Source organism: Varroa destructor, unplaced genomic scaffold (genome assembly GCF_002443255.2).
Source record: "Varroa destructor unplaced genomic scaffold, Vdes_3.0 BEIS01000004.1, whole genome shotgun sequence".
In the NCBI taxonomy this organism is placed as follows: Eukaryota; Metazoa; Arthropoda; class Arachnida; order Mesostigmata; family Varroidae; genus Varroa; species Varroa destructor.
Window position 1 is genome coordinate 18,742,256 of NW_019211457.1, and position 25,523 is coordinate 18,767,778.

General features: G+C 42.7%; 1 protein-coding gene across 3 annotated transcripts in view; it reads right to left on the reverse strand.

The window, feature by feature from the left end:
- LOC111249353 (serine/threonine-protein kinase PLK2-like) overlaps positions 1-25,523 on the reverse strand; it is a 130,964-nt gene that overhangs the window by 7,883 nt on the left and 97,558 nt on the right. For 2 of the 3 annotated variants that reach the window (XM_022803117.2, XM_022803118.2), the window contains 4 exons: positions 2,878-2,985; positions 2,309-2,425; positions 1,782-2,014; positions 49-207 (listed from right to left, as the gene is read on the reverse strand). In XM_022803117.2, the coding sequence (XP_022658852.1) occupies positions 49-207; positions 1,782-2,014; positions 2,309-2,425; positions 2,878-2,985 (617 nt within the window). Of the gene's footprint in view, positions 1-48; positions 208-1,781; positions 2,015-2,308; positions 2,426-2,877; positions 2,986-3,099; positions 3,233-25,523 lie in introns of those variants that run through there. The other variant, XM_086988462.1, reaches the window with a different exon arrangement.

A 25,523-nucleotide genomic window follows, 5' to 3' on the forward strand; every position in this document is an offset into this window, starting at 1 on the left:
GGCCGAAAAAAAGAAATCTTCTTTAATCTGTTTTTCATTTATTCCTACCTGTGATACGTGTCGCTTAATGAAGATGTCTCAAAAGGCGGACATCCAGCTAACATCGCGTACATGATGCAGCCAATAGCCCACACATCTGCTTCAAAACCGTGTCCTTTCATGTTAAGGACCTCAGGGGCTATATAATTCGGGGTTCCGCAAACCGTTCTGTCAAGTTCATATAATTGAAAAACGACAGTCATGAAATAAACTTTGTAGTGCTGTGGCACGCATAACTGTCGTAGAGATTACAAAGCTTGACTCGTGTTTGCCTAGGTTTTACATGCATACGCAGGGCATATGATTTATTCGTTTAGCCCCAAAACCCACTGGCATTTAGTGAAAATGGTACTTTTCTGTCGCAGCTTTTTTTTTATCTCTTCGTACTCCATAATACTTGTGTCTTGTTATGTGCCAGGGACAATATATGCAAGATAATGTTGAAAAGCCAATACCTTTCATTAGTTAATTTACATACCAGAAACCTTTCTAAGGTCGGCTTGCTACGTGTATTTGCTGGGAAAAGCGAGGAATAATGGCATATTAATTTCAATGAATATGGATTCAATGAACCGAATCATGGATTTATTTACTTCACTTATTACTCAGACTTCCTTATCTTGGAGCACATAGCCCCAATACAACCTCATAGTCGCGCAGTTCGCTCGCTGTCTAGTTAGGATAGAGAGAAAAGCTATATTTTAGCTAGGATCTTACATGTCTTGCAGTTTCGTTTATGCGGATTCTTCTACTATAAGTACACACATACTAGAAGCCGAAATAGAAATATATGCATGCGCTAGAAGGCCAACAAGTAAGCCGGTCGGTATAGCCTAGACTGGCGGCGATCAGAGAAATGCTTTTGCGTAAAACGCAATGTACCTTCTGTCTCGCACGTCAAACGGTCGTTCGATGCTACCTCATAATACTATCCGATATTTTGGCAGCCTTAGAATTACGTTTGCTTCCGCATGATATCCAAAATAGTGGATACTGCGTTTAGGCTGCGGAGTGACCGCTTGAAAGTATTCTTATTCCACTACGAAGACAGGTGATCCTACATTCAAGTTCATTAACCGAATATTGCAAAGATAAAAAGCGAGACCGCGGGGCTTTCAAGCAGCTTAACTAGCCGATGGACGTGTGAGCAAAGGTTACATATTCAAAAAAGGCAGAACGCGATCGAGGGTAAAATTAGCGGCCTGATTAAAGAGAGGAACTTAAACGGGCCTGACCTCTACGCGTCTAGGCGTTGCCAAGGCAGATCGGGCTGAGACCAATCGCGAAAGCTCCTCTAGCGGGTTTTTTCATGAAAGAAACTAAAACGCTGTGCGTTACCTTCTTGTTCTGAAAAGCTCTTCAGAGAAAGCTTCTGAAAAGCTTCAGCCAAGAGTGACTGTTCGACAATGAACACTGTTCATGACGCATAAAAACAACTACATATAAAAGCTCTCTTGACATTGTCCAACGTTGGCTTAAAGGTTGCATGGAAGCTGTTTAATGAGGTAGGCATCCGACAACATTCGTATTTATAAGTTGTTGCTATTGACTAAATGGTCGACGGTTGGCGGGCCTTGTGCGGCACACCAACTCAGTACGGGTTCTTTCGGTGACGATCTCTGAGGCGATGTGTTGGCGTTCGATCTATTGCAGTCTTGGTATTAGAGAAAAGATCGTACGAATGAATCTACGTAATATGCAGGTTTATACGTGACGTTTGAATAATCTGTTTTAAAACTTACATCTTTTTAGATCCGTCGTGATTATTCAAATGAAGGTAAGCCTTCGCAGCCAGACCGAAGTCGCCAATTTTCACATGCATCTGATCGGATAGGAACATATTGCCGAGTTTGAGGTCACGATGCATCACGCCCTGAGAGTGTATATACTTGACGCCATCGACGAGTTGTGCCAGAAAGTATCGCACCTCAGGCTCAGTGAGAACTTTTCGGTTCTTGAGGACGTGGACCAGCGACTAAGCATATCAACAACGGGAGCCAACAGCTTTTGTAATTTATACTTTTTTTGAATAAATGCAATAACTATAATCATTAATTTAATCTCGTAGGCCAAAAAGGAAAAAATGTCTCTCGTCAACAAGATTAATGTGCCTTGCGCATTTTCAGAATCTTCTGTCTACTTCTATGCCCTGTGACTCTATAACTAATTTCCTTGAGATCGACTCTAGTGTCAAATCTGCATAGTCAAACCCGAAGCAAACGTGCTCGTATATGGGTTTCACTAAGTTGATAATTGTTGATTGACGGACCTTGCGGGGGCAGTACTCGAGGACTATGTAGACATTGTGTTCATCTTTGAAGAAATGCTGGAAGCGGACGACATGTTTGTGTGCCAACGGCTCGTGGATCTCAATTTCACGGTATAACTGCGGAACAGGAGGCGAAAGAAACTGTTAGAATAACTATCATACACTAGAATAGCAATGGAGGACGGCCGTAGTCATCATGACACCGATTTCCTCTAGCTAAACATGACAATCTGCTTTTATTAATTGATCGGAAAAAATATCAACAGCTTCTACGGATGTTAGATGTAAGAACCTTGTTGAAATTCTGGCATACCGTAGCTCTAACACGCTCTAAGTCGCCGCTTATGAACACATTGATAATTATTGCTAGGTAACTTCGAAGCAGATGACAGCGTCAAATGCAAACGTTCAATTCCGATAGTACAAAATGACCATTTTTGCAATTATGGTCAAAGCAGGTACACTAGAGCGCACACTGAGTATTACAGGATGAGATGCATCGATAACCATTGGAGGAAGAAAGATCCATACGCAATAGGCAAATCATCCTACTATTCTATATTACTGACCTTCTTACGTTGATCGCTTGTAGTTAGACGGGATCTGGGTATAATTTTTCCAGCAAAGGTCCGATTTGATGTTAAATCAGTTAGTTCATGCACCCGAGCGAATCCTCCCTGAAAAGCACATTATGACGACGATGTAGATTTAGTTGCAGGACCTAAAAAATGATACATTTTAGGAAACAAATACTATTCCTTAATCTAAAACGTATTAAATATTATACTAACTAGTTTTGTGAGTAACTTTGGCGTCGTCAGTTCGAAACAAAATACTGCGCGCTTACGCCATCCGCAAGCTGGTAGTGTTACTGTTCCCACGATCATGTTATGACGTCCGCTAATACTCAGCGAGTTCTTCCCTCGTGATTCATTTACTAACACGCGTCATAGGTGCCTAGCTAATCAACAGCTCTTCAGCCATCTATCCGTATCATCACCATTCGGTAAGACCAACGCAGTCATCTCCTTGCTAACTATCATACGAATAAGTCGATGACGCATAGTGTCGCCGAATGAACAGCACTCCCTTAGGAATAACTAGCATTTCTTTTATTATTTTTTTATTCTCTACTTGATAAAAGTAAACCCAAAATTTTATTAGCCCATGGAACTTTAATGGTACGTAAAGGCGCTTATCGTCCGTTTATAGAGCATCAACACAAGAGTTTTTTTTTTTTTATTATCATTTATTTAATGATTTGTGTATATATGTGCGCACGTGCGCAACATCTCTACCTTTTTATTCTTTTACTACTAATAGCAAAAGTACAAGCGCCAAAACGTTCGCTATACTTCTACTTATATTGCATGATATATAGATGCTGAGATAAATATATTTCACAGAATAAAGATCAAAAGGTACAAGTTGTATTAAAGAAAGACGGGTAAGGTAAATAGTGCGGTTTCTGCAACGGCATTCATCAATCTACTAGTGGTATCTCTTCGTCGACCTCACTCCAGCCGTGCTCGTCGTCGTCGTGTTCCGTAGGAGCTGACACCAGCAGAAAAACCGACAGCAGCGACAACAAACAACGCTATTTTCACGCTATTTCCGTTATTGCCAGTCGCTACGTTCGTCGATCTCGTTTAGTCGTTTAATCTCCTTCGCTGTTTTCGCTGCCTAAATTTTTCTGCGTTCTTATTCGATTGCAGCCGAAAGCGACTTGTGGACAGAGGTCGTCGTTCGAGGCGACCGAGCTGCTATTTGTAACCCCACTCTAACCAGGCCGTAAATCACAAGCCATTTGTGTCCATACAGTAGTATTAGAAAAAAGTGCCAGTGGTCCTGTCGTCTCTAATTAGCCCAGGCATTGCCTGGCAGATCTCACTCGCTCATTGTCGCTGCACCTGCCCAACGAAACACTCTGACTATGGATAAGGAAAGCTACTGTGATGCTGATCGCGGCGACGTGTTGGCAACGCTAGTTGGCACTGGAAGTCAACTAAAAAAAATACCGGATGCCAATAACTTAAAAGGGCATCTGCAGCTAGAGATGTAAAAGGCGCTGCCGACGATCACAGCAGCTTACCACACATAGGCACATTGTGTTTTCCGATACACTGCTATCCAGTCAATGTTACATTACCCCTCAAACACATTTGAAGAAGCAAAGTTAGGATAATTTGACTAGGATAATAATAAAAGAATAATAGCTAGGAAAATTAATTGTGGCAGCGGGCCGATCTATGTATTGTCGACCATTATGAGAAGTGAGTTATTATTATCATGATTATTTTTGCAGTTTTTTCTTTGGGCACGCGAAACAAGTTGTACCGCTTCTTGACGGAGCTTAGGCAATTTTGATTTTTTCCACGTGGTTCCATTTTGTAGACAGGAGCGATTTCCCGCCATTGGTGTTGTTTTTGTTGTCGTCGTCGTCGTTGTCGTCTGTGATGTGATCTAACGGCATGGCCGCTGCCGCCACTGAACTCCGCTTCACATCATCCCCTGCGCGCCTCTTTACCAAACCATTCATGTCTACATAGAAAGATATAAGTGTACACGCTTAATACGCGTTACCACATAACTGTAGCCGTTTTGTGTGCGCATACGCGATATTAATTACGGCGGACACGTAACAACGATGGAGATTTACTATTTGATTATATTATCCGCTTATGGTTAATAGAACTGTTAAATGTTGGCGTGTTAACGGTTCTTCACTTTTTCACCATTAAACGATTGTTTTTGTTGATGTTATTAATAAAAATTCTGTGTAGACCAGTGGTCGAAAGAAGCAAGCCACAAAAACATACTGTCTTTCCGTCCTGTGTCTTGTAAATCGTCTAACCGTTCTTAATGATAAATGCATTGCATGGCTGGTACAGTCGAGCCGAAAACTATCAGAACGGTGTGTAATGATTACCCAGCACAATGGCAATTTTTCTGGAAGAAGAAGGCTTCTTATACTATTATCAAGACGAAGCTGTTGTACCATCACTGATAAGGGACGTGCATTCGACCCTTGATTAAAGAAGACTTGATTGCATTTCCATAGGAAGAGAGATCTCCACCCGCCATGCTTCATACATTGTCTAACGATTCCCTTTCTATCATCTATAAATAATTAAATCAACAATAGACGCTTATATTAATTAAATTTCGAAGATTTGAGCAAGTCAATAACAGTTTCATCGAAAATTTAGAAAGTTCTGCTAGAAATAATGCGTAATCATGTAAAACACTTTCATTATTTGTATCATATTAGCGTGCTTCTTAGTGAATGACACGGTTACCTATTGTAATTTTAAAATTGAGACATCTTACAAATTTGCCAAGCTCAAGCTGATGTCAAATAACGTGGGTCTGCACAATTCAGTTTGAAACGACCCTAACCCAGCAGGCCAGGGATAAACACAGCATATCAAGCATCGGACCTGTTATTGAAATCGTTTATATCCGATCAGCGATTTAGTACGGGCGCAAGGCTTGCCTCAGGTCCATTGTTCCATGCTATTGTTGCAGCATTACGTTGTGTTTAGCGGTCGGATTAATTCTACGTTTCTGGTCCTGATTCCCCTTCGATTTCGTTGCGATTCCCAGTTCGATACTGAGGCTCGACTCCTTTGGTTTAGTCCTGTCTATATGATCCTAGCAGCGTGCCGTTTTGTCTGTCGTCTGCTGAGACGCCATATTTTGTGCTTGAGTGTCTTTGCATTCGTGTCTACGAGCACTTCTCTACAAATGTACTTGTACTATCTATAAATTTGTCGAAGGAAGCAGCGCCGAGCGGCATTGGCTACTGCAAGAAGGGGTGATGAGGAGGGACGCTAAGAGAAAAGGAAGAAACTGACAAAGAAACAGGGAACGAAGCTAGAACTTCAGGAAGTTTTTGACGCAGTACCAAGCGCAGCGACGGAATAGCAAAATGATAAAGTTGCCGTGTGTCGCTGAGGCTCGTTGCTGAGAATACCTCGCCAGATTCTGAAGGAACTTTTCTGAATACCCAGGGATTCCGTCTTCTTTTGTGGGCAACGTCACCAGCAACTGGACTCTTGATAACACTTACTCTGCAGCTGGAGGCACAGCTGCTAGTGCTGTTGTTGCTGTTAATGTTGATATTTTTAGAAATATCCCGACAGCGATGACGGGTAACGTCTCGAGTAAGGGAACCAGCTCAGTCATGCCCATCTATGCCCAGCTACCTGTTTCCGCAGTGGGGCAAAAAAAAAGGTTTATTATTAACAACGGCAGCAACAGACAACAAGCAATGAAAAACAGCAAAAGTGGGAAATTAAAATAGAATAATAATACGCAACTCGACATCCTAACGTCGCCCTGTAAGCGTCTGACTCCTTTACACTCCCTTTTGTTGGTTCACTTTTTGGGTGTCCCACTATTTGACTTTACGATTCGTCAGTTTCTACTGGAAGTTAAAGTCTGGCGGAAGACGACGCGTGGCATTTGAAAGTCAAGGTTAAAGACAGAGAGCCTGGGGTCTGGAGTAGGGAGAGCGACAAACAAAGAAGTTTCCTAGCTTTGAAACGCGAAATCAAGAGGGAAAAGGAAAGGAACTATCGGTTATCGCAGAATTTCTTAAAGTTTCTAATTTCAATTTACTTCCTAGATTTTTGAAATTAACAACCAAAATGACCATAATGTAACTGCGATCGTTGTCGTCGCTTACGTGCGGTCTATTCCAAGTTTCCAACGAAAAATCAGGCAACTACAAATAAAAGTTATGGATGAACATTTCAAATAACCCAGCCATATGCTATATTTAAACATGTCGTACGCGAATATCAATATAGATAGGACATGGTGGGCAAAATTCTGGGCTTTCTCACAACGACTTGAATTGCAAAACTTGCACAAAAGATTGCTCTTCCATATCTGAAAGGAGTATGTTACAACAATTGAAACCTCGCACCGCAGAAACGCCAACGGCACTGGCGAGGGTAACTGCAGCACTGAGGGCTAAATAAAGAAGGTAGAGATGCCCCTTACTCTTTACTACATCATAGTTTTCATACAGACGCCGGCGCAGGCAATGATCGTGCGTCGAAGACGAAGAAAAGTAAAAACACCAAACGTTATAGGAGAAGCAGCAGTTGAAGTAAATGCTTCATGAATGCACCTTCACGAACAAGGGCAGCAACAACAACAATCGAATCCCCGTTACAACAAAAGAAACGGCAGCCCTTAAGCACATTTACTACCGTTGTTGTTGTCATCATCGGCATGTTGAGGGATGCCTTTGAGAGCGCAACAGCATCAACAACAAAGATGTCGTCTGTGCTTTGGACCGACGATGGATGATATCTTTACGATATCACCCTCCGACCCCCCATGTTCGCCCGAATCGCTTGCACGAATAGGAAAATGGGCCTGGAGTCAGCCCTATTCATTGTGCGTTATTCCGTACAGTTCACATAAAAATACATAAATACATGTACGACGATTATGATACTGCCGTTCTAGTCGTATAACAGACACAAGAAGCCCCAATACGCGATGTGGGTATGAATAGCTTTCAGTCGTTTGATTATTTGCTCTCTGACAATGGCATTTAATACTTGGCTTTTACTATGTGCGAACTTTAAGGGGCAGGGTTTATTTGCAAAGAAAACGGCCGATAACCTTAACAACCGTTAGGAGGAAATGCACTTGCAACGTACATGAGACAAAAGCAAAATCTCTTCTATATATATATATAATCCCCCTTTCTCTCCTAACTCATTCTCCGGGTTTTCGCCCTGTTTCCCGATGCATAGTAAGACTACCGCACATACAACTATGTAATTAAAATCCTTGCCACGAAAACATGCAATTTTGGAGAATAGGTGTATTTGTTAATGTTTAAATGTATTTTCTGTCGCAAATTACAATAACCAAGCTATTTAAGTTTTTATAAATGATTAAAACGATACTTGAGAACCAGTTTGTTTTTATCTCATGTGGTTTCGGACGTAGCTTTGGTTTTTTTGACGTTGAACCCATGAAATGTCGAGGCCCTACGCTGACCTCAAAAAAAAAACTGACAAACAGTCTGTAAGACCAATATAATGAAAATTTTTGAGGCCAACGGTAACGTCTTTAACAACAACAAATAACAAATAGGACCTTATTAAAATAGTGTGTATCTAAAATAGTCAGAAAGGTATCAGTCAAACAAGTCGACAAAAAACAGTTCATTATTTATATTCTCATGTTATAAAGAGGGCATAGCAAGTAAGTCTATGATCAGTTTGCTCAACTGTAAACGCCTCATTTTTGTGCCTTCGACCACTTCCTCGTATCACCACACCGTTAAGTGTTTTTAACGTTTCGGTTTATATTCGCTTCAAGGGGATTGTTTACCGCTTTTTACCTTCTTTAAAGCCAAATAAAGGGAAATCCTCAACATGATGAACGGGTCAGTCATAGCGAGATATTCAGACCGACAGACAGCCGTATATAAACGTGTACACAGACATCCAGACAATATTTTCAGTTGAACTTTTTCATGGAGAATAGTACCGCCTATCGTCCTTTGTTTTTGCTACTACATTAATATAAGAAAAAAAAAAAAGGAAAATTGATGCCGTTGTGTTACATGTGTAGAAATTTAATATTTGAAAGACAACAAAACTGGAAATAGAGCTTGAGTGACAGCAAGATATTGAATCAGACAATTCTGTCGTTCACTTCCCGAATCCTTCAAGGAAATGCCAACGATTATAACATCTATGAGTAGTAACTAGAATAATAATAGTAATTTCTATCTGTCTATCTTTGTTTAGCTGATATTTTAAGTAACGCAAAAAAACAGGTAACACGTATGACAGAGATACTAACTCGGTTATTTGTCTTTTTGCGTTACTGCGTGCTTGACACTATCAACTAAATTCAGTGATCGTCACTCTGCTTCTTCGACGTTTTCACGTTTGGTGCGTTAGTTATGGCATGCTTGTTAAACTAATTCAATAGTTTACGATAGGTAAGGTTAAGGCTTTTAGCCCTTAAAAAGGGAATGACAGCTCTGCTTTGTGGGTGCAGAACAGTTTTGTGTCTACATCGTTCTAAATCATTTTTTTTTCGCCTAGCACACTGCCAGAATTCTCTTTTTTTTTTTTTTGCTATTTCTAGAAGTGGGCTTAGTCCTGAATTTGGGCACGCGTGTGACTCGTTTAAGAGGCAAAAAATATTCAAGAGAAGAATCGATGCTTAAAGAACCTGGTCGATTGCTCTTCCTCTTTTCTACTCTATCGCTAAAGCTGATAATTGACTGTCGTAATTGTCTCACGGTTCGCATGCCCCTGAGTCGTGTCCATCTGTCTAAGTCGCTGAGGCGACCTCGCATTTGTCAAGGTGACCATATCATAACTCTTACTATAGCTGCCGGCGCTTTCACTAGTGTTTGCCAATACTATTTCTACCCGTCCATAATTGAACCTCACCGGCATCAGTCGCTTTCATCATCAGCAAAGCTACAATGCTAAAAGCGGGCAATAATCATAAGAATGTTTTTTTTTTTTGTTCAATTCGTAAAAAAAATGCCCAACGACGGTCGGGTAGCAACTCGCTGTAACTGCCCGCCTGCCACTGTCATCGAATAAGCACGAAACGTTTGCCACAAAACAGTCACGCACGTATAGGAACACTGGCTGTGCCGGGATCGACGACAGCAGCAGCGGACGAATCATGCGACTATGGGAGCCATGCAGGACCGAACCGCGCAGGCACTCACTGGCCCGCTGGAGCTTCGGCCAAGGCGTCTATCATTGATGTTGTCATCATATTGATGTTCGGTGATTAGCCGCGAATTAATGCTCATCAATTGTCTAAAGTGAGTAAAAACAGCAACCCTACTCGTTGTCTAACCTAAACATCGGAAGGGCCAAAATCGGACAATAGCTAGAAGCCATTAGCAGTACATAAACACTGGAAATCCCACATTATGCAGCCAACAACTGGGAAACATTGCTTGAAGTTAACTGTTGGAACCATAACCAAGTTTTTCTTTCTTTAAGCCACCGTTTTTCTTCTCCCATTCTGTATCTATTTCTCGCCGACCCCTTAGAAGGCGCAATAGGAACGCCGCTCCATCGTAATACAAGCGATTAATATTAAACGGTGTTAGAATAATAAGGAGTCCTATGAATGCTTTATTTACAACTGGTCGTATCTAAAGCATTACACTAGTACACAGTGTAATTTTTCTATTACACACAAAAAGAGATGATGTTCGAGAAACAGAGGGCTTGTGCCCAACAATAAATAACCCCTTAGTGTTTTGTTATCGCGAAAAAACATAGGTTTGTTTGTGGCTTCATACACTATGCATTGACTTAAAAAAATACATGCAGCAGCATGCTGTCTTTGTCTTCTGGCTATTAACGAGCTCCAGCAAACCCCAGCTTTACATGTCTGATACTACGACTAGAAATGTTGCTAAACCCACACCGGTCAAGAGAGAACAATTGCCATACTCGTCCATAAACGTGCCCCCGATACAACTATCCCACTTGGCTTAAATCTCCTTAGATAACCAAATACTTAACTGCGGTAAGTACCGATACTACTGACCGCTTATCGTACACGCTGTTCGTCCTACTTGTCCACGTTATCTTATATTTTTGTCGTAAGACTGAATACTGAAATGGAAAAGACCAAAAACCGATACGCCTTCCCGCCGCTGACGAGGCGCCAGTTTACCTGCAGTCTAATCCTATTATTCCCCTAAATCCCATAAATGAATTATTCCGGCTGCCATTGAGCAAACGTTATAGACTCTTGATGGTAGAGATGATACTGCAGTGGGGCAGGTAGGCGCGCAAATGGGCGAGAACCTATTCCATTATCCGAAATGTTTGCAGCAGTCGTTGTCGTCGTCATCATGCAGCTACCCCTGAAAAGCCTCGGAGTTCTGAGGTTTTACCAAGACGCCACAACAAAACTAAAGGCCCTGTTGGTTACCTTGTTTTTACCGTTAAATCGCTAAATTGAATTCGTTACTCTTTTCCCTTGTAGAATCACTTTGACAGCTTCTGGTTATATCTTCACTGGGTATCAGGGTGAACGGCGCCACCCATTCTGGTTACAGAGAAACAGCGGCAACTGGGTATCTGAGACGATCGTCGAGGTGATAAAATTTATTACTGATGTTCGCGCAAAACTCACACATCTCATTTTTGATAATTTCTGTGTGAAAATGTCGTTTGTATGAGGAAATTGAAAATCTGTGAACGGTTATGTAAGTTGCTGCTCCTTGCGTGCATATACATGCTTTTCATGAATATGTCAATTAACTGCATGTTAAAGAGAGTAAAATCTCTGGACTTAATTAGTTCTCCCCTAAAAAATCTCTTGTTTCTCTCTTTGTTCCGAACGATGTTAGTCCTCGACTCTCTGTTCATTGAGGGTATGCTTTTTTTTCTAGCTTTTTTCTGTCCAGCTGACCTTTAGCACTTACATTTCATCCCCCTTTTTCCTGGCTGTTGTATAGTGTCGTAAATAAGATGCTGTCAGCGTCGGACCTCCCTCAGAGAAGCGATCGCAGGTGGCTTCGTATCGTTTGTCCATTCTTAGTTCCAGGTCTCTTCTAACTGCAGGAAGAGAAGAAAAATGGGAAATACCGTCTGGTGACGTGTAAGCGCAGACGTGCAAAAGTAGACGCTACAGGCACACGCAAGTATGACAACCATGTGACTCGCATTTATTCGTGGGGCGACTCGCATTACGGTGGGGCGATCTGCCACAAGCGAGAGCATGGACGAGGGCAAACGATTAGCAGTGTTTTGGATGACTGTTGTGAATCGCCGTCAGCACCAAGGCGGTAACCCCAGAAGCAGCGACGGTACCGAGCAGTGGTCCATGCGGGTGTGCCTTTTGCCTTCTCCAGGCACATCGGCAGCAGTAGTAACGTTGAACTCTATAGATGATACCGCCCGTCGCGGATCACTGATATTGATGCTACTGCAGCCGCTGCTACTGCCATCAGCAAAGGCGGCGCCAAGCCATCGCAATCTATGGCGTCGGCCTGGGTCATAAATAATTTCGTATTGTCTCAGTAATGCTTTCTCGACGTTTTTTCTCTCGTCGGCACTTTGGTGCTGATATTTGCCTTATTCAGTGATGTTCCTCGCGTTGCTTGTTTGTCAGCCAGCCTTTTTGCATCGACATTTATTCATCAATATCCCGCTTTTCTTTCTGCCTCATCTTTTGCTTCTGTTGCTTTAACAATGCATGGCTACGTCGCGTTCCCTAAAAATGTCGTGCTGGTTGAAGCTCTGCCGTCTATCGGCCGAAGCCATGACGTGGTTTAGTGACATTATCGACCCAGTCGCTTCATCAGACTATGTAAAGCACTGATAACAATAACAATAACAAAACCAGCGGAGGAGTAGATGGCATCATCAATTGGTGCCCGTCACGAACGATGTCGCCCGATATATCCACAGTTGCTCGCTTCTCAATGGGTGGTCAGCTAACGGCAGTGAGCGAACTCAGCTCAGTAGTCCTCAGCTCGAACGGCCAGATCAAGGGACTACTAAATAATAACAACACAACAAGAAGAACAGCTACAACAACTACGCCGCAGCTACAACAAACAGGCCGACCGGCAAATTCAATGAAAGCCTACGTACAAGAAACGCGTTCCCACGGCCTTCAGCGTCCGATACCCTCTCACAGTGTTATATCGGACGCTGATTCGATCTAGAGCTCTAAACGCGCAACTGCCACCATAGCAATCGCTGTGTAAAAACGTACACTACATATGTATACGTATACATAGACACATGCAGCTTCGCCCGTTGTGTATGAATTACTTCACATGATCTGTCCCGTCTGGCGATCACAGCACATGTACTGGGAGAAGCAGCCACGTCCGCCGTAAGGCTCTTATCAGTGGCGATCGTGATACTGCTGCTTCGATCAACGAAGCCGCATGACTCGGCCAATTTTGCCGGTATGCATGCGGGATCATTACCGTTATTACTGTGGACGCTTTGCTGTTCTTCCAGAAGATAAAGGAGCAGAACGTGGCGCGACGCTAGAGGAAAAGCTGTGAAGACGAAAAAGATGGAAAACAAAAATGCCAGCGACATCTGAGGTGCATCAAATTGTCTGGTGGCAAATGCCTGTGCCATATGATCGCATGTACGAACATTTGTCATCTCATTTGAGACTCTTTAAGCTAGTCCGTTGCGGACAGATGCTGCGGTGAATCCTGTGGTTTTAAAAACCGATTATGGCCGGAAATAGACGACGAGTTCAGCACAGGGTGTATGACAACTTTTCAGGTCATCCATCTCATACGAAATGTGTTATAATTATATGTCTGTACTAGACGGGGCCAATTAGTGAATTGCCTATTGAATTCAAAACATTTAAACAAATGCATTAGCAATATGGCATAGGGCATAATTAGAACAGATATAACGCTATACCAGCGTTGGCCCAGAGCCATGCTAACAATGCTTGAAGACCTTGAGAATAAGCAGGAATTGCATAAGGTAACCGCGGAGCTGAATACGCCAGACAAATTTAAACGACATTCGTTGACGAAGAGCTGCGCCTAAATTAATACGACATCGCCATCGAACGGTAAATGTCGTACATGACTTCATACCATCATCTAGTCAATATGCATGAGACGAAAAACAAGAAGGCAAAACACAGACCCCACGAAGACAAGGACAGTGTGTCTGCGCAAAAGGCGATTCTGCGTATTCTCAGAATTTGGTCTACAGGAATAAAATAGAACATGTAATATTGCATGCCATATACACGGCAGGCAAACAGATTGCAGGTAAAATTACTGGACTATCAACATAGATAAGATATACCGTCGCCGTTTAAAGGAGAAAAACGACACAGCGAACCTGAATGTCTGAAACCTTAGCTAATCGTTGCCCTGCTGACTCGACTAATGCACAGCACAAGCGCCATCGCTGTCATATAAAAAAAAACGTTAAAATATCTTTTATAACACAATGCCCCTTAGGTTCAATTCAATGTATGTTATTGTCTAAACAAAACATGCGGCATACCAAAAATCCACTGTTGTAATCAACCCTTAATCTGCTTGCCTTACGCAACAATATCGGACCTTTGGAACAACTTTTCCGGGTTAGTTCGACCCCACCGGAGATCCGGCCAGACGCGAGACGCTGAGTAATATTAATACGATCTGCGTTAAGCTCTTCACCTCCCAACCGTCTCTCTCTTCTTCTGTGTTTTCTTCCCCTCCCTTTCTCTCTCGATTTCTTATATTTTTTTGCAGTAGCAGCAGAGATCCGTCTGTCGATGATAATAGGTGCAATGGCCTTGCCTGCTGCTCGAAGAACAGCAGTTCGACCACGCGATTTGTTCAACCGGACAAAAAAGGTAAGACTAAACTTCATTTCTCGCCTGACTGTCGAAAGAAATCAAGATTTTTAGTAACTAACAGTTGCTTCTCTCTCGCAATAACAGCGCCACACACCCATCGTCCGATACGAGTGAACGTCGATTATTGAATTTCGAGTTCCCCTGTGGGCATCAAGGCCTTGGTGTCACCACTGCTGAGTCTGTCGCTGCGAATATCAAAATACGATAAATCCCTACGCAGACCCCTATCTCTATTAAGCAATAATCACTCTGTGTACATGAATGCTTCAGTACGGTTATATATTTAGGCAATTACTATCAAACAAAGATCAGCATGAAAGATATACTCTACATAGTGACGTTTAAGCACATTTAGATGTAAACTGATTTGTCTGTTTATCAGCTTGAACAATCATATCGGGCAAGGGTTGCTATCTAACATTACCCCATCAGCTATAGATGAATACATTTGTTACCGGTGTATGTCGCCAAGTGTTAACTGTTAATTGAATATCAGGTGTTAACCACTCCGTACTATTCGTCTAGGTGCATATATCTGGCTAGAATCGCATTATAGCTCATCGATTCGCTCATGTCGTGCTTTTTTCAATACGGGCAGCAGAACCGGCAGGGAAGCTCGACGAAAAGCAAAACATGCTTTGAACTCCGCCTTTGCACACTCCATACGCGGTGCGCGATCATCATTCATTTTCATCTGTCCGCACGTTTGTTTCCAATCTTCGTTGAAACTGGAAAGGCAAAGCGTTCAACGCATTTTGCCGCACACGACGATAAAGAAAAGAATCGGAAACGTCTTGGCAATGGTTTGTAGCAATCTATCTATCATGATGCGATCCTATAGTCCGATAATACTATCACAGTAGTGATCGTGAGGGATTCACGACCAGTGGCATCAACTCACAGTAACGGGAATCTCTACCTGCCGCCTGGTCGCCATTATCAGTTGCGTTCATTTCACAGTCCATCTTCCTTAACAGCAGAAACTGGCCAATAGAAAAGATATCGGTACCCAAACGCTTATCACGCCATAACAGCTGCTTTCACTTTCTGAACAAGCGAATTTCCGTTTGTTGAAAAGAGGCCGCTCCATCGCATGTCTATATTTACTTTAATGCAGACTTGCACGACTGTCTCGACGGGTCGACTGAATATACAAATAATGGATAGCGCTATCGTGTTCAAGGCTCAAGCGGTCACAGAGGTCTATCGTGTCCTTACCGTAATCTCACAAGTATGCCACATAGTGCTTCGATGAGCTTTTGCTTGATTAAATAGATACCTTTAGTTAGTCACGCGCGGGGCAGTTTCTATATCCTGTGAACTGCGATAACTAGCTTTCAGATGGTACTGCCTGTTCACGGAGAAAGCAGCTCGCCATATTATTTTACAACATCGCTTACACGAAACACGTTATCGTCATATTCGCGCTGCATCGGTCCGTATTTGCATGATTAATTTCGAATAGTTAGTACTTGCGTTTCGGTTCAATAACCCCGAGAGATGATACATCTAATTTGATTAGATAATAGAGGCTCGAGAGGCTTCAGTTACATATCGATTAACTAACTATTCGGTAATATTCTTGTTACTCTGATAATGAAACAAGCACAATTTCGAAAACAATTCGCATTATCGTCTAACATAATCTCGAACCTGATCGATTTTTTTGGTTCGACATCGGTAAGCGAATGAATTAGTTTTGTATTCTCATTTAGGACCCATTGAATTGTTCAATATAATTTCGTTTCATTTCATTAAACGGGTAATTTAGGCGTGGCTTTATTATGGCTTGTTTAAACAGCCCATTTAGGGGACTGTGTTTTGTAATGATCGTCCTCGAAGTTTTATCCGGTTCCGGCAAGCCATGACAACAATCAAATGACAACGTATGGTCACAGATTCTCTGTAGCAATCTTTGTATTCGTACGTGATATAATAGAAAAAGAAGGAAAACGTGTCTTGCCAACGTAGCAAAGTCATATTCCAGAAAGAAGATCTTTCACTTTACTACAAATAATCATTAGGCCGGTTGTTGCCGTTGGAGTATTTCGTCCGCTCGCTACTCTATCTGATTGCGATATATCATCGCTTAATCTTCTTTCTGCCATCAACGTTGCGACTCTCGTTGCCCAATCCCAGCAAGGCGCAACCACAGGTGCAGGGCGAACAACATTCTGGCGTTGCCAATGCTCATCGGAACCACTTTCTGAGGCTTGGAGAAATCTCGTGGGAGCTTCGTGGTGCCCCATACACACCTTATTCTCGATTTGTCTATATGTATGTAGACATGAAGGCAACCCGCTCACTGCTGCTGTTACGCTGTGGCCGAACGCAAGTTCGACGAGAAAAAAAACGTTACGACGTGCCGCATCGTTGTAGCCAATCAACAAACAGGACAATGACGCTTCTTGAATGACCTACTCAGTGTGCTTTTGTGTGCGTGTCATGCGTGACAGACGCAGTGGCGGAAGCTAGATTGAAATCGAGTTACGTTATCTTGCCGCCTTCGAGTTAACGAAGGCGAGATCAACGATATCCTGCAGAACTATGCACCATGAAAAAAGGACGAGATCCAAATCGCGACTAGCGCGAATAGAGCTGCGTATTTATCCAATTGACAGCCAGCTAAGGGATATCTGAGCAAGATTCTGATTAACTTTTCAGCGCGTACAGCCAATAAACCTAAAATCGTTCGAATCATCTAAGAGTGTCAATGTTTTTCACACAACGTTCATCTGTTCCTGTCAGAATCTGTCTTTCTGCTTTATCTGCGACATACATGCATTGAATCAGAAATATGTGCTAATATAGATAAACAAAACCCTTTTAGTAGGTTTATACAAGTTTCGTCTAGTTTTTCTCCTTTTTGCCCCCTACTTTCTGCCGCACATCGAATCACCGTGCCAAATGATCCATCGAGGCGTTCATAGACAGAAGATAGCTCAAAACTATTAACAGGGAAAAGAAGTAAAGCATAGGAAAGCGCAACACTAAGCGTGAACATGATCAGGGCAGTGACAAGCAACATAAAAAATATTTTGTTGGCCGATCAATCCGACCGTTTGTTTCTTCACTGCGTTGATCGAAAAAATGAATAGAATACGAGTTAAATGAAAAACCGCAAGAGGTTAATACGAAACGTAAGGTGGCAACGGGTCCTTACCTCGGCATAAAATCTTATTTGAGTAGAGGTATCACAGGCGGAATGAGAATCATGGTGATTCAAAATAAGGCATCTAAGGCATGCAAAAAGGCACGTTAGAAGCACTGTTTCCCCCCATGTTAAGGCCAGCTGAGGTAAACGCCTCATAATGGAGGCAGCTGCAGGGGCGGTGGGGACACGGTCTGGACGGTGTCGCTCGAAAGCAACGGCGCGACAAGACAAGCGGAAATAAACGTAGATTGTTGCTCGTTTGTTCTACACTCGCCTACTATCTTCCGTTCATTGGCTGCCTATCTGCCTCTTTGCGTGCTTCTCGTCGCCAATCAGCGTGGTCCTGGCGGTAGTAATAGGTACCATCGACGCGCCCTGTCTAAGGCTCAAGAGAAACGAAGTAAGTGAGAAAAAAACGAGAACGAGAACCAAAATAGTCGCGAGCGGAATCAATCCGCGTGGCTCTACACGAAATATCAAACATACAAAAAAGCCAAATAATGATGCTATTCGAGTTCAGCAGAGACAGTAACCGTGGTCAAAGAGAAACTGATAAAAGGCAAAGAAATGTAAACTCACAGATAAGTACTTACACCAGTAATAACAGTGAACCCTATTTATGCCTCACTGTCCGGCGTCTTTTAGTTAATAATTAGGTAAGTCAGCTGAGGTAGATGAATTCCAGGATTATTTAGATCAGGCGAAGATACATATATGTAGAGAAAGGAGACGAGGTTGGAATAGAATTGGAGGAGAACGGGAAGGCAGCTTGATGCAAGTCACTCATCTAACGACTAGAGATGTCTACGGGTCCACGTTAGCTTCAATACCTTCCTTCGGGGGCGTCTGTAACACCGTCTCGAATATAATCACATGCTCCATTTACCCTAATCTATGGGAGCGGGAAAAAGCTAACATAGGAAAATGTAACACGCTAGAATTCTCTCGTCACTATATACGATTGTTAGGTTCAAACAAGGCTGGTATGTCCGCTTTCACACAAACTGATCGTACGTACGTATTAGCAGCTTCATGATTAACATTATCAATATCATCTGTGAACCTTTTAGCCTGACAAGACTAACTGTTTGTCGAGTGACGTAAGGCAAAGTCAGTGTCCCGCGAGCTTAGCCTTGATTTTAATCTATACTTCTATGCTTTTCAGTCTCATTCTACGGTGTTATTTTGGTCGCTGTCGCTATTGTTGATGATGATGATGCGCTGTATCTCCCAATACGTATTTATATTGACTCTATGTGGAGAAAAAAAACTAATTTTTGTCCGGCATCTGCTCATTCACTTGTCCGACTAGATGTACGTATATATCCATTGACGTTCATACCCTGTCCACACTCACAATCAAAGTGAACCGTCGAACTGAAAAATCAGTTTCTGCTTCTCTATTTAATAGCGCCTACAATGACTAGAGAACGGTAGCAGTCGTTGCCGCCGCGATGCCGTTTCGTCCATCCTATCTATCTGCCGGCCCATTTAGGCAATAGCAAAAGGCCGATTAGACAGGGAATACTAGCGGCTGACCGTGGCAATCAACCACGATCGGTCTGGCTGCTTCGAAGCGACAGTTGAACTACCGCAATGGAAACACCAACAACGCCGCCAGTGAGCATGTCTCCCTCGGTGTTACATGCAATGTCATTACTCCGGCAATCGACCGCAACAGCGAAAAGTAATCATATTAACAATGATAGAAAAAGATATAGTGTCATAAATATAAACAGCGTCCGGAAGACATCGGCGGTCACAGCATCCAGCAGATGTCATACACAGATATTCGTAACGCAACCGTTGTCGTTGTTGCCGCTATAGGGTCAGCCAAATTCAGCGGTAGACCCAGCTAAGGCTACTTGTTCTCAGCGCCTCGAACCCAAAGCCTCGATATGAACTACATACATAGTGAAATGCCATCAAAGGCTATCTAAGAGGACGAAACAAACATTTCCAGAAGGTGATAGATGCAGATGATGACGGTGGCAACGGCCCCCCTTATCTATCATTGCTTGTTTCTGTGCTGTACGAACTTCACTGTTGTTGACAAACGCTCTATTCGTACTTTCAGAAAGCCATAAGACCCTGACACTATCCGTAGTACAGAATCCTAATTCGTCAAAGCGTCGACCACAATGACAATATGAATGAAGCGTCAAGCGACCAAGGTTACTCCCGAGCACACAGTTCATGATGGAAGAACATGTGACCGCGAGCACCAGTCGTTTTTCCAAAATTACTGGAACGCGTCGCGTCGTCTTGCCGCGTAGTGTCAGCATCAGCATTCGCTTGGTCTTCGGAGCTAAGGAACGTTGAAATTGACGTTAGATTTGTGTTCAAGTCTTACCTACCTTACGGACAGCGAATTGGTATAAAAAATCAATTAGCTTGAATCGATCACGAACGTCGCGTTACGTCGAAAAGGCTAGATAGAGTCTCACAACTGCAGTGAAATTGGCGGTATTAGAGCGTTTAGTAAATCTATGGGCAGCTGTTTCTTGTCAGATCCAAACTTCGCGCTGTATTATAGATATTCAAACGGTTGCATATACTGTACATAATTTGTAGTAGATACAAATTAGATGACAGATAAGTTGATTGACACTTAAATAAGCTTCTTGTTCCTATTCTGTTTATCATTTTATCTCCAGTTGTACGACAATACGCTGAATACCTTTTCCTCGTTTTTTTTTTTTTCTTCTCTCGCGCGCCTATGGCGACAACGACTTCATTTAAGCGTCTGCGCAGGATATGAGTCACCCAACTACAAAGTAATACGTAAACATGATTTGCGTTAAAAAATACGTGGAGCGCGACAATTAGTCATTCGTTAGAGACACGCACGAAGACACGTGGACTGCCATTATTAGTCTGTCACCTTGAAAATTCCAAACAAGAATACTATGAGCCAGGTGAAGAGTATAAAAACGGTGTCTCTCAGAGCTAGGCTCATTACGTTCTTTTTTTTTCCGGTGTCTTGTGCTTTCAGCGTTGTTCTAAATAAGTCACATTACGCATGCGTGTGCGTCATACGGAAGCTTATGTTAGATTGAGTCACGCTGCTTGTTAGAGTAAAGGCAGCCGTGGTCGGCATGAGGTGTCCATCTCATTTCTCTACCAATAGCTATACGATCCTACTGGACATAGCAGCTGCTTAGCGGCGCACGATTTTGTATTTGGCTCGAATTAGTCACCTCGTGTATCTAACGAAGACTTTCTTACTACACACATACCAAGCAATACGCGGGGACAGTAGAAACGACAGAAGAATGAAACGCCGACAGCGCCATGACGACAATGAAGAATATGTCACGATGAAAATTTGGCGACAGTTCTAACAAAAATGATCGTCAATGACAGTGACGCCAGCGGCAACAACAACTGTTCGGCCAAGCGGAATGCCTGTTTCTCTCTGACGACTATTCGGATAGGATATCGGCCCGACGGCCATACACACACGCTATTACCCTGCCGCATCTATCCGAATTCGTTGCCCACACTCCCGCCACACATTCATAGCACCTTGCAAGTGTCCTACCGACAAACGGCATTCGACTAAACGACTGCCATACCATAAATCAACAACACTATATTAACTCTAGCCAATAAGTAATAATAGTAAATATCTAAGGAACAACCCCCTCTTGCCCTCGCTGAAAGTCACTAAAAAGTGAGCACAATTTCCATCCTGGAGCAAATGCGACGCGATGACAGCAACTTCATCCATGTCGTGCAATGGCGCATCCATCAGTTTATTTAACCGTCCACCAATGTTTTATAGTCATAGACATCGAGACACTCTCACTTAATTGACTTCAATGTCTGTGGCAAACGAGCGTCGAGATGCTGTTACCACGACTGTTTTCCGCCTGTCGACCGAACAAAGTCATCACAAAAGGCAGAAAAACACAGTCTGATGCCAACTCTGTATTGAACGAAGATCAAAGGGCGGAGAGGCAAACTATCGAAGACTGGCTGGGAAGAGTGACTTGAATAATATGCCATGGCGTTCAGCAGCCAGAACCTCATGGGGCTCAGCCGGAAGACAGATATATATATATATCTTGTAAGAACTGCGAGAATTTACCTCTGACTGCCAATGCGGCCCGTGTGAGTTGGCGCTTGTCTATCTAATCTATATAGTGTGATATTTTGTATAGAGATGTAATGATGGTGATTTGGCTTGACGTAATCATGTTGCTGAGTAATGCTGTTATTAGTGCAGGTCGCTATGGCTACGGCAAACATGTAGGTGAAACAGCCCCACATGGTCACAGACCAACATAAAATCAAATAGTAGCAAAATACACCATATAGACTGACAGATAGGCGAAAAGAACTGATAGAACTGAAACACTATGAGATAAAATGATAAAAATCGGAGAATCGAGGAAGAGTTCGGGTAAGGATACGTTATAGATGTTTGTGGGTTTCCTATGAAGGTGTGGTGAAACCAATGGTTATTGTTTATATAATGACAACATACAAAAACAAGGTCTATATGAATAGATTTCCTGTTTATTGGTGAAATTATACTTTTCGACAAGATTCTAGACAAAGCAGTAGTATGTTTTTGGGTTGATTCTGGCCCTACATCACATTAGTTACCTTTTTAATAAAGTAATGCAATGCATTGCCCCAGTAGAAACATTTGATCTAGCGGTCATATGATGTTTCATTTCTAGCTAGACAAGATACCAGGCTACGAATGCTTCTATATTTAGACACGTAAAAAAACGTAACTGCATTTTACATCAGACAAGTTTATATTTCCTTATAAGTTCCTTGAGAAAAAAATTAAAATTCTGTCAGGTGGATTCACTTAGTTGTAACTTTAACTATTTAAGTCAATCAAATTATATCAATGCCGCACTTGGAAGGAAAGTTAGCAGATATTTTGTTGCTGGGGCCTGACTATTTAAGAGTGTCCAAACGTCAACTTGCCTCTCAATTCTATATAGCGACAAACCGCGTCACGAATCTATGCAAGAGAAACCACTGTCGACTCGTTTTCCAGTAAAAACAGACACCAAATTTTAATTTTTCACACTTAACAACTATTCTGAATTGCCCTATTGAAAGAAAAAAAGTGTTTTATTATCCTCTACTTCCGATTTGAAAAAATATGCCTTAGAATGCAGCATCTGTAGGCATCGTTAAATGTAGATGGAATTTGTCTTGTGGAAACCTTTGTATTGGTTGCTGCAGTTCCGTTTGACGTAACTCGTTTATCAGTCACGAGCGAACTGTTTCTATGTCGCCCCTATCGTCCATTGCTTAAATATCTCTGCATGTATCTATCTATACTTGCTGTACAAATTAGCTTGCTGTCCAAATACTGTATATTTGGAGTATATTGGAGTGTGTCTATGTGTGTGTGTGTATATGTGTTCATCTGCATGGGTTTGTCTGGCCGTGACGGTGGGTTTGTCAATTTTCGCGGCAGGCGGAACTGGCGACATTTTGTTATTCGGGACATTTTATTATACCACAGAGAGTGCTGTCGCCCGCTCCCATTCGTAGCTAATAGCTTCCAACTGCTTTCCGTCGTTTTTTTCAGCGTTGCTGCTACCGCTACCGCTTAGAAGCGTATCTCGATCGCCGCTGCCGTTGCTATTCATATTTTACTGTTTACCGCGCTTGTAGCAACAACAACAGCCTTCAACAGTAAACACACATCGAAAATGGGTACCCACCACCATCGGGAGAAGCCTTGCGACGCACGAGACAGCATTAAGACGAGGAACCAACGGGTTATTTACCAGTGAGAAACAGCTGCAGCGATTGGGAAAACGAATCCCCGGGCAAACCTCGATTCCCTCATTTTCACCACTTCGTTCCCCGAAATAGTCCACTTTCTCCCGTTCTAATTGCAACTCTTGTAACTGTCACAGTGTACCTTTATGCTGTCCCGAATAGCCGCGATGATGGGCGTTTCGATACCTTAACACCCAGATGGACAACAGGCTTATGGGCTGGCGTCTTTGTAACTGCCTTTTGTCATTTGAATTAACACAATCCAAAACTAAAAGTGTCTTTTTACGCTGTTAACGCCGTCTGCATTTGAATGCAGGTAGCGACTTATATAAGACACGTGACAACTACTGTTGTGTGATAATGTGGCCGCCACCATAGCTTCCACGACTCTCGAAGCATCTTTGCAAGTCCCTGCACGGAATCTTCTACACAAAATAACCTGTAAATGACTTATTTTACTGTAATTTTTCTGTGAAGAAAAGAATACGCATGTGTCTACGTTAAGCATATCTATTCATTGCTTTTTAAAATCAAAGAAACGCGTTTTTCCTTCCAATAGCATACCCCGTTCAAGTGAAACGTATGACAATAATATGTAGTTTGATACCCCAAAACTGATCTACACGTTTGATGTTAGTAATTGATAAAAACGTATTAATAACACGTCGAGATTTACAGCAGCAGGCGCCTGATAGAAAAAAACGATAGTAAGCCTCTGCAGTGTATGTGTATACACGCATCGGGCTTCCTCGTTCGTATGTTCGACCTCTTTCTCTGTCTTATCGTGAGTGTAGTGTTTCTGAGTCTCATTATTATTATCGAGTATTATACGTAAAATAAAAGCAAAAAGATCTTTTTTTTTTTCTTTCATCAGCATGAATGAGCAAAAGAATGATGGTTGGTCTTGTCTTTGGGCACGTAGGCAAAACGAGCCAGATTTGTAGGCTTGCCGTTTGCACAAAATAAATTCAATGAACAAATTGTGTGATAATAACACACCGGCAAGCCGGCCAAAGGCCCAGTGTAATCACCTTTGCTAAGCTTACGGAATACGAGAACTCGGACAGCGGTAGCCTGGCATGATCGCCTTCATAATGTTTTCGCCACGTTCACCATCTACAGTGACGACTGTCGACTAGCAGAAATAGCCAGTCGACTTTCGACCGAGCAATAGCAGCGTGAGAAGCCGCAAAAGGGTTGACGTTATCTCGACATTTGCCAGGAGTGCGTAGAAAGGACAAGGAGCCTACAGCTTTGCAAGAACCCCGCTTGATTTCTTTGCTCAACGATTGCGAAAACTTCAAGCGCAGAATGTGAGAGTTCTTCACTCGGAGATCCAGCAAAATCCTAGAATACAACTGGAGATGGAGAAGCAAACTAGTGAACGAACGATTGCGTCGCCAAGCGGCTCTTGAACCTCGTCGTTTTATCGGTTTTGGACTGAATAGTCCTGGAAGGGCAAGGGCAATCGTTTGCTGTAATGGGAGGCGTTAAGGAGCGCTTCCGAGCGTAGGACTTGAAGCAGTCAATTTCAGTAGGCGAAGACGACTGGGGTGGGGCAGAACAAGTTCCTCAAATGCTGCCATAGTTGCTATCGAGGTAAGTAACCTTTTCTACGCGGGAGAACACATATTGAAAACAAGTTTCGGCTGTAGCGTCGGCGGCGGCTCCATCATAGAAACGGTTCAAGAAAATGTTCACGTTCGTCGTCTTCGTCGCACCCGTAGTCATCGTAACTGTTGCTTGTCCATGACAAGAAATCGCATACTCCTTAGCGCGACTGTCTACAGCGGATGCTACAGTCATTTGTACCACTACCGATACCGCTAGGAGGGGTGGTACGTACGACGTCTAGAGAAAGAAGGAGCCAAACGGAATTCACGGGGTTTCCAGTTGCGCAGCGTAATCGTAGCAGCTCCA